The sequence below is a fragment of the Trachurus trachurus genome (assembly GCF_905171665.1).
Source record: "Trachurus trachurus genome assembly, chromosome: 1".
Classification (NCBI taxonomy): Eukaryota; Metazoa; Chordata; class Actinopteri; order Carangiformes; family Carangidae; genus Trachurus; species Trachurus trachurus.
In genome coordinates this window covers 36,980,352-36,990,156 of record NC_139891.1, presented here as the reverse complement: position 1 = coordinate 36,990,156, position 9,805 = coordinate 36,980,352, and the positions used below count along the sequence as shown (strand labels likewise).

The following is a 9,805-nucleotide window of genomic DNA, read 5'->3' as shown; positions in this document are numbered from 1 at the left end:
CGTGTTAAGACAGAGAGATAGTTTCATCATGCTCAGGTAGGCTACTTCACCTCAGTTCACTCAGTTTGACCCTTCAGTTAGCCACCGGTAGCCATTGTTAGCATTTTGATAACAACACTCTCTAACACCCACTCTATAAGATAAAACAGTGTAGGAAAATATCCAACATGGCTGATTTAAATGTGAAACAATTACCAGAGAAATAAAATTTAACTGGAACTCACCATTCAGTTAAACTTGTCTAGACCTCTTCATGTTGGTGCTCCGTGTGTTTCCTGGCGCTGGGCTGAAAGTCTCTGTCCTCCATGTTGTTGCTTTCTGCCGGGACATTTTTCTCCTTCTGTAGGCTACAAGTTTTAGGATTAGCTACTTTTCTGAACAGACAGTAAACACACCACATCCTACTAAAATAAATAAATAAACGCTGATATGGTCATCAAACTCCTCATGCAGAAGCCTGAGTTTACCTGTCTCAGTGTTGTCACTCTTCCTGGCTCCCAGTCTGGACGGAAGTTGAAGTGGTGGTTGAGCGGGAGCTGCTAACTGCTAACTGCTAACCGCTAACTGCTAACCGCTAACCGCTAACCCTCCGTCTCTCTCACTGTCGTTACGTGCAAATCCGACGTTGCTCCTCCCGTGACAGCACCGTGTGTCAGTGAGGCCAGAGCCAGTCTATTGACGAGCCTTGCCACTCTCCATAAGCCCCGTTGTATCGAACTTGGTTGCAGTTCCGCCAGAATTCCACTAGGAGTGCTCGCGGGCGAGTGCAGAATGAATGGGGCCCTATGGAGCTAGAAGGCTAAATTTGTCCCTTTCACCTGGTAATAGTCAAAAAATCGCAAATATTGTTGTTGTTTCTGCAAGATCAATATGGATTATAGGTTAAAAGTGAAATTGTTGAGAAGTTTTGTCCTTTCGATTTCCTTCAGGTTAGGCTGTTGTTGCCCATAAAACGCTAGCATTCTGCTAATGCATGCTGATTGGTCAGTGACGGACTTGCGACTATTTACGACCAGAGATCCCACCTGATGACACAGTAGCTGTAAAACGGGCGAAAAGCTGTTTTATTTCTTTCTGTACCGCTGTTATTATGCACTTTTGTTAACTTTTAATATTTTTTCAAGCGAGAAAGTAACTGTTTAGTCTCCCAATATGCGGTCAGTTTATCCAAATGACGGCTGTTTAGAAGTCTGCTCCGATGTTTTCGGAGAAGTGAAGCTGCACCTGTGGAGCAATGACCGGGACATCACAGCGGCAGCAGCCGGTCTGCTGACGTGCTCGGTCGGCGTACCTCTGTCGTCGATCCCGGCGGAGAAAACGGTCGTTAATTAACTTACCCGTAGGTTTTTAGAGGTTTACCACCGGCTGGTTGATGAAATCTAACAATTGTAGCAGTAGCATTAGTTTATTGTTTGAATGAAAAGTGAAGCTTCATTTGTGTATTGGACAGAAAGCAGTGCTGCCTGGGGGCTCTGTAGCCTCCTACGTTCACCACATTTACATAAATAAATAAATGTTTTACAATGAACCGATCGCCTGCATTAAATGTTTTTTTTTAAAAAGAAAGTATTATTATGTTATGTTATAGGTTATAACAGCCTTTCTCAGACACTGGGTTATAACATGGTTACGGTCCGCGGTTCTGTGGACGGGCTGTCATCGTGCTCTGAGGTGACTCAGAAATTACCGTAAAGCAGCACCTCTTGTCTGTGACGTCATCATGTTTTTTGAACAGCTTTTTAGAACAGAAAAGTGAACTTAAAAAATCCAATATTCAGCCAAGTGCATTTTATTGCTTCCCCCTTTTGATAATAATATTCAAATTACTTGACAAAAAATTATTTCCAGAGAAAAGTGGATTTTTAGGGGTGTATCCCCATTGACTCCCATTCATTCTGCACTCGCCTGCGAGCGCCCCCACATGGACAGAGACGTGTACCGAAAACCCGGAAGTAGGACGAGAGTGGCACTTCTCCTCAATATTAGAAATTCTCTGGTGAGGCTGAGCGGCCGCCGGTGGGTGCTTTGGGACGGGGGCGGGGCTCACGGCAGCACCAGAAGTTGGTATGGCAACACTGTTGTGACGTACGAGCGGAGAACTTTGATGGTTACGGTTCCCGTGGTAACGCTCCTCTGCGCATGTGCAAGTTCCACGGGTGCGCATGCGCATCAACAATGATAGGCGATGTCACCTATTTTATAAATCTTTGGTTTATGAAGATATACATTTAAAATAAATTAAACTAATGTGTTTATGTAGTGAAAATATCTTTATTTTATTCATATCTAGCATCTTTTTTTGTGAACAACTTTTTTATTGCTTTTAAAGGAAAATAAGTAGCCGACAGCAGTCCGATAATTAATAAATAAAATAATAAAATTAAAATAAGGGGGAAAAAAGGGATTCATATCTAGCATCTAACAATGTTGTAACCATATAGTCTATATCAGTTAAATTTACCGTTGGATATTAATAAAGTACTTTGTATTGTAGTATTGTAGCCTAATGTAGCCTATTTCATGTTTCTAGCTATCACTTCTTCTCAGTTAGGCCTATAACTTTTTCTAGTTTTTCCCACATTAATGTTGATGTATATTTACATTCTGGGAAACTGACTTGAAACTCAGACTTTTGGTCCCACTGTTTACAATATGAACATAAATTGACCAAAAAAAGCGGATAAATTATATTGCTGATGACTATCATGACTATTGAATGATTCTTCTTTTTAACTTAAAGTGACTTTACTCTTTTTTCGTCTGTTCCTCTTCCTCCTTTTCGAGTCATATGTTCAAATAAGGTTATGAGACGACTGTGGGAGGTTTGTCCATTGTGTCTTACTGTCGTCTATAAGATTAAAGACAATCACTTCCTCCTGACACAGTTCACTGCAGCAGCTCCTTCACCAAACACTCAGGAAAAAAGACCCCGAGGACTCAACGGACATCAGACATCGTCTTCTACCAGAAGAGGTACATGAAATAACGCTGCAAAGTTTTACTCATGACTCTTTCCCATAAGGAAAATTAATTCATCCGGGGACTTTGATCTAAGTTTTTTTTTTAAAGTTCAATGAAAACAGACAAAAAATCATGAATGGTTGTTGTGAACATAATATTTACTATTTCATTAAAAATAAATAATTAATCTTCTGGGGTCTTCAATCTATGAACTATGAGAATATAATGCAAAAATCAAAGTTCACACCTTTAATTAAAGCAGAAGTAAGCGATCCGGTCGTTTTCGCTAATGCTGCGTTCCAGGCAGGCTTTTGAAACCGTGAGTTACAGCTTCAAGTCACAACTTACGACTTTGTAGCGTTCCAGGCAACCCGCAACTCGCGTTTCTCCGACCTGTTGTCTGTGAAAGTCACTATAACAGCCACTCGTAACTTCTGACCTGTGAACTCGCACCAGATCGAACTGGTACCACTTCACAGGTCGGAAAAACACGAGTTACGGGCTGCCCTGAACGCACCATAACGTCTTGTCAGCCGACGGAGTTAGCAGCCCCCGTCCTCGTCCCTACGTCACCACATTCAGGCGCATCCCTTGGCTGCACACACAGCCCTGCATGCCGTTCTCTCTCCTCATTGGATAAAACTTGTAGGATACGAGAAAAGTTTTCTCCTGGGCTCAGAGCAGAGCAGAGTGACTGACAGACCCGTGTTTCAGACCAAACACTCTATGTAAGTGATTGCTGTCGGAAGATATAACTATTTAAGACTTATATTAACACAAATATATCACTTACTTCTGCTTTAAATTCTTTCAAAAACATCAGTGAAAACAGATCCCCATCCGGGGACTTTGATCTAAGTTTACACCACATTGTTTTATGATAAATGATCAAAAAGTTCAATGAAAACAGACTAAAAATCATGAATGGTTGTTGTGAACATATTTTTTACTGGTGACTATTTCCCTTAAGGAAAAATAATTAATCTTCTGGGGTCTTCGATCTATGAACTATGAGAATATGATGCAAAAGTCCAAGTTCACACCTTTAAATTCTTTCAAAAACTTCAATGAAAATAGATTAAAAAACATGAATGGTAATTTAAAGAAAATCATCTGATTGTTTTCAGCTCTACGTGTCAATCATTGAACACACTGTCCAAACTTTTCTAGATATACAAATTTTAACGTAAATGTGTATTTTCGGCAGGTTGTTAGACCCAGCACTTCACAGCAGCCATGAAGGTGAGTTATACATGGAAACATTAATTGTCTTAAACTGTGTTAAACGGGCTTCGGACGGTAATTCTTCTAATAGTACATATTGTTTACTGTTTAAACTTTATTGGATCCCCATTAGTTGTCACCATGGTGACGACTATTCTTCTTGGGGTCCCAAAAAGGGAAGACAGTTCCTATACAGTGTTCCCAAAATAAAAATCACAAAAAATACAAAATATGAAATAAAATATGAAACAAGCAATTAAATTATTATTATTATTTAAAAAAAACTTGAATCATAAAATAAAAATAGATATGAGTATACATCATAACGTGTGCATACACACACCCACTCACACACATCAAATTCCTAAAGGGTCATATCGTATGCATACAGAATATACATTCACATGCACCATGCATACACAGTACAAGTATATACATACATAGTACAAGCACCTACACATACGTACGCACACATGCCCACACGTACACAGACACATTCAGAGATCAGCTCATTAGCTGTCTCTATACGAGTTTAAACTAAAAATACAAATGTTTCCTCTTTGTTGTTGCCCCTTGTCTTTTGTTCTTTGCCGTATGTTTGTGTTATGTGTTGTTATTATTATATATGAATAAAATTTCCCATATGGTCATGTACTTGATCGCTGCCTGCTGTCATTGTCGCTACGCTGTGTGTGTTAAAACCACTCTGTTGCTCTGTTTTCACGCCTGTGTGAGTGCAGATGGCCGGTCTGTGCTGGCTGTCTGTGGTGCTGACCTTCGTCCTGTCTGCTGGAGACGCCGTCACCGCCGTGGACCAGAACTGGCTCACGAGCATCGTAGACGGCATCAAGAATCAGTGAGTGTGTATGTGTGTGTTTTCGTGTGTGTGTGTGTGGGTGTGGTCAAACTTGAAGTATTTCATGCCGACAAAACTTCCTCAAACTGTTCACGTTGACTCAGGGATGAACCAATGAACCAATCAGTGTGGCCAAAGGTCAAGTTAGCAGTGACCTATAACAACACATGATTTCAGCCTCTAGAACCTGCATCTCAAAAAAACACCTGGATGAAACCAAGTTAGATTCGCCATAAAGCTTGACTTGGACTGAATGATTAACTGATTTGAGTTTATCGTCAAAGGTCACAGTTTATGGGAACGTGCTATACTATACCTCAATGATGCCTTGAGGGATTTTCTTCAATTTTGGCACAAATGTCCACTTAAAGCCCCAGTATGGAGCTTTTAACTGGATACGCAAAAGTTTCTGGTTTCTGCTGATGTGTCTCTGTTACCTACAACAGCAAATGAGCCCATCAGTGTGAAGATACGCTATTTCTAAGTAGTCTAATTCTATACCTCTGGAAGGCATTGACGAAACCATACGAATAGTTACATGACGCTGCAAAAAAAAAAAAAAGCAAGTCCCGTCTTTTTTCCGACGTTTCCAAAACAAATCTACACGCGCCGGCCAGACAAACGTCTTCATGACAGTGGGAAATGCAGTTCTTCATTCACCGCTTTCGTCCACAGTGGCCGCCAAAATCAACACGAAATGAAAAGTCTGTACAGGGGCTTTAAGGACGGACTGATAAGACTCTGGTGGTCAAAGATCAAAGTTACAGATCAATGACAAACCTACATGGTCTATCCCAACCCAATGAAAGTAATGGCTTTGAAATTAAAGCCATTACTTGCCATTTTTGACCCCTAAATTGCTTTCCTGATGGTCACCCAGTGTTGGGGGGAGCAAACAACAATAGACTTCCATTCATCGTAATAGCGGGGTTTTCTATTTTTTCTAAAAACCCCACTATTCCGAAAAGGCTATTGGGCACGTTTTACAGACAAGCCACAAAGCAGAATGTAAACAACGTCACGCGGTTCAGCACCTTGGACATTGGACACAGAGCGATAGATATAACAGAGTGGCGACACTCCCATAGGACTCCGTTGTAAAAAATGGCGGGCCGACTTCCGGGTCATGGAGCCCTCAATAGTTCCAAACATTCCTCCCGCGGCGCTGGACCACGTCTGTTTCTATGGCTGCACAGCAAGAAACTACTGAGCTACGTTGATGAAATACCGACCAATTTTAAGTTATAAAGTGGTAATAATCGTTCCCAAGTACAGTAACCATGTTGACTTAACAAAATAAAAATTATTAGACTGATCGGTTCATTGAAAAACATTTATTTATTTACGTAACTGTGGTGATTTCAGTCCGTAGCCCAGAAGCAGCCCTGCTCACTTTTCATTCAAACAAACTAATACCACAGCCACAGTTGTTAATTTTCATCAATAGGACCAACATTAATCTCTTTAAAATAATTTAACCAGCCAGCAGTAAACCTCTAAAAGCATGCGGATACGTTACTTGGCTCGTTTCCTCCTCCGGGAGGAGGACGGTCGGCCCGCCGGCAGATCAGCTCAGTAGAGCGGCTGCTGCTGCTGCGGACAGCCGCTGCCCCTGGTTCCCGGTCGGGGCTCACACAGACTCTGCACTTCTCCCAGAACAAACATCGGTGCAAGTCCCTAACAAACGTTATGAACTGACCACAGACTCTGGATTAAACGGTGACTTTCTTGCATGAAAAAAATATTAAAACTGTGACTTGTTGACAGCGCTAAAGCCAGGTTTTGGCAGCTTTACTGCTATGGCTTGGTTGCCGCGAAATGGCGATATCGATGCTAATTTCTGTTAGCCCGTCTATGAGGTTTTGCATTATACGTTAGCATTAAGCTAACGGGCTTTATGTTTAGTTGTGATACTGGCTGTGTGTGTTTTGAACGTTGTTTCAAACTGTGTGGGTTTGATTGAACATCTTTGATGCTTAAATGTATATATTCCCACTTAATATATTGCTTTACTCCTCTTCTTATGCCATTTTTACTGTAGGGCAGGCTAATCTTCACTTTAGAGTGACAAATAAATCCTTGAAGCAAGAAGATTTTGCCTTTTGTTTGAAAACTGACATTGATGTACATACAGTAATTCAGTATCAGTTGTAAATATACCTTTGTAGGGTTTATTTTTTAATATTTACCGTCCAAAAGCAAGCTCAGTGCTGTCTGTCCCATAGCAGAACATGACAGCGGCAGCCTCGTTTGGAACTATTGGGAGCTACATGAACCACGTGACCGCGCTGGCGGCGACATCAAAGGTTGTCGCCACTCTGTTATAGAGAGCCTAAGCGGAAGCAGGAAGTAACGGTCACCATGGGACCTCAACTCGGAAAAACTCGCCATTCAAATGAACGGGACTGAAAATTTTATTTCGTGATCCGTTTGAATTGTGCCATGAGAAAAAAATATGTCCTCTACCTGTTTAAAACATCACGTTTCATCCCGAGAAATCAGCAGTTTGTTGTAAAGCTATTGTAGAATAAAATTCAGAAGAATCTGTAAGCAGAAAGACTACAAGTCGCGTAGGTGACGTCACACACCAACTGCCGCCCTTTCCCGTGTCAGTTGGTGACGTATTTTCTGTGGGACACAGATCTGTAGTCCGTAGAGCGGTCTTTACACAAAATACATTCTTCTGTTGCCGTTTTACGATAAACGGCTGATTTCTCGGGATGAAACGTGATGTTTTAAACAGGTAGAGGACATATTTTTTTCTCATGGCGCAATTCAAACGGATCACGAAATAAAATTTTCAGTCTCATTCATTTGAATGGCGAGTTTTTCCGAGTTGAGGTCCCATGGCGCCGTTACTTCCTGCTTCCGCTTAGGCTCTCTATATCTATCGCTCTGATTGGACAGCTGTGGGGGGGGGGGGTGTCGGAACAGCTGTGTTTCGAAGTGGGGGTATTTCCATAGATATCTGATTATTTTTGAGTGTTTGTTGTGGTTGAAAGAATTGCCCCTATAGTTTAGCGTTGTGGCTATCCCTAGCGCCGGGTAGCCATGGTGTAACTCTGGTCAATTTTAGTTGCGTTTTTTGCTCCCGCCAACACTGGGTGACCATCAGGACAACGATTTATTTTCGACCATATCACATGAACCTCTATCGATGCTAATGTCCTCCTGAGTGTTTTTGTTGTTGTTGTTGTTGGCAGATATCCGCTCCGTGACGCCTTCGTGAGCGTCCCAGAGAACCAAGACCCGACCGAGCTCCCGCAGGTGCTTCAGGGCGACGACGCCGACCAAGTGAAGCAAGACGTTTCACAGGGTCAGGTCGACCGAGGCAGCCAGGTGGTGGCCGCAGTGCAGCCGATCTTGCCGCCGCCCATTGGTAGAAAATGTCGGCGTAGAGGAGGCTGCGGGGGTAGAAGGGGCGGCGGCAGGAGAAGGAAAGGTGGCAAGGTGAGAACAGGAGGCAAGAAGAGAGGAGGGAGGAAGGGTAAAGGAGGGGGTAAAAGAAGAGGCAGAGGTAGAAGAGGGAGGAAGGGTAAAGGAGGGGGTAAGGGAAGAGGCAGAGGTAGAAAAGGAGGGAGGAAGGGTAAAGGAGGGGGTAAAAGAAGAGGCAGAGGTAGAAAAGGAGGGAGGAAGGGTAAGAGAAGAGGGGAAGACATGCTTATTCTCCTTTCCTAAGAATTTAAAGGTATAGCGTCTGGAGTTTTGTTCCTTGCAGTTTGTAAACAAAACATTGAAACTCAGCCCCTCCTCCTCTCGGGCTAAGCTGTGTAGCCTCCTGCCCCAGACAGCAGCCGTTGTCATGACAACAAAGGAAAGGAAATATACAGTCTGAAAGAAGCGCTGGAGCCGTGGGCCGATTAGCCGACCTTTCGCCAACACCGGGAGCCTCCGTGTTATGTTTTTATGCCGTTGTGGTGAACTAAGAAGCGGGTGTTATCCGCGGATGCTAACCGCTAGCGCTAGCCGAAGTTAGCATCGAGCTAGCTCACTACAACGGCCCTAATACTTGTTACCAGTGTCGGTGACGGTCGGGAATCGGTCCGTGGCTCCAGCGCTTCACTCAGACTGTAGCCTATTTATTTTTCTTTGTTGTCCTGACTGCTGCTGCTGAGAGAGATTCGTTAGCATCAGAGACAGCTAGTGCAGCTAGCAGCCCTGAGCCTCCTACTCTACCGCACGTAGCTTCACCTGAGCTCCGTCATTGGCTGGAGAGAAAACACAGACTCTCTCGCCATAGATATCTATGCTCTCTCGCGACTCTCTAGCTCCACCCAGAAACGTCCACGTGCATAACAAAACCTGAACAAAGCAAAAGACCAAAATACAGGCGGGGGGACTAGAAGCCCATAGGTGATGATTAAGACGGATTTCATTTGTCTAATGTTTATTTTTGGGCACAAAACTCCAGACTCAACCTTTAATGAATGAAAAACGTTTACTTTTTTTTTCTAGCTTTGAACATTCACAGGAGCCTGTGAATTCATTGATCTGATTCTTTTTAGGTTACGGTGACCCTGAGAGCGCAACTCACCCTATGTTGAGAAAACAAAGACACAAAAACGCAACAAATTAAAAACAACAGCAACAAAAACAGAAAACAACATGTGCTGCAAAATTCACGAAAAAATATTAGGTAGTAGCCTATATAAATATTATATATTATATTATAGCCTATATAAATATTAGGTATTGAAACAAAATAAGCACATAAAATAAAAACATTTTTTTATATCACTGTCTGAAAAGTAAAATAATTATGCA

The 9,805-nt window shown here is 42.4% G+C and overlaps 1 protein-coding gene across 1 annotated transcript; it reads left to right on the top strand.

The window, feature by feature from the left end:
* Positions 1-2,886: 2,886 nt before the first annotated feature.
* On the top strand, positions 2,887-9,522 carry LOC310992367 (uncharacterized protein; the record flags this gene model as incomplete). Its single annotated transcript, XM_083980393.1, has 5 exons — positions 2,887-2,973; positions 4,169-4,203; positions 4,926-5,041; positions 8,245-8,528; positions 9,497-9,522. Exons 2-5 carry the CDS (start codon positions 4,198-4,200, stop codon positions 9,520-9,522), a joined length of 432 nt encoding a protein of 143 aa, XP_083836519.1. The 5' UTR covers positions 2,887-2,973; positions 4,169-4,197.
* Between the last annotated feature and the right edge of the window lie 283 nt (positions 9,523-9,805).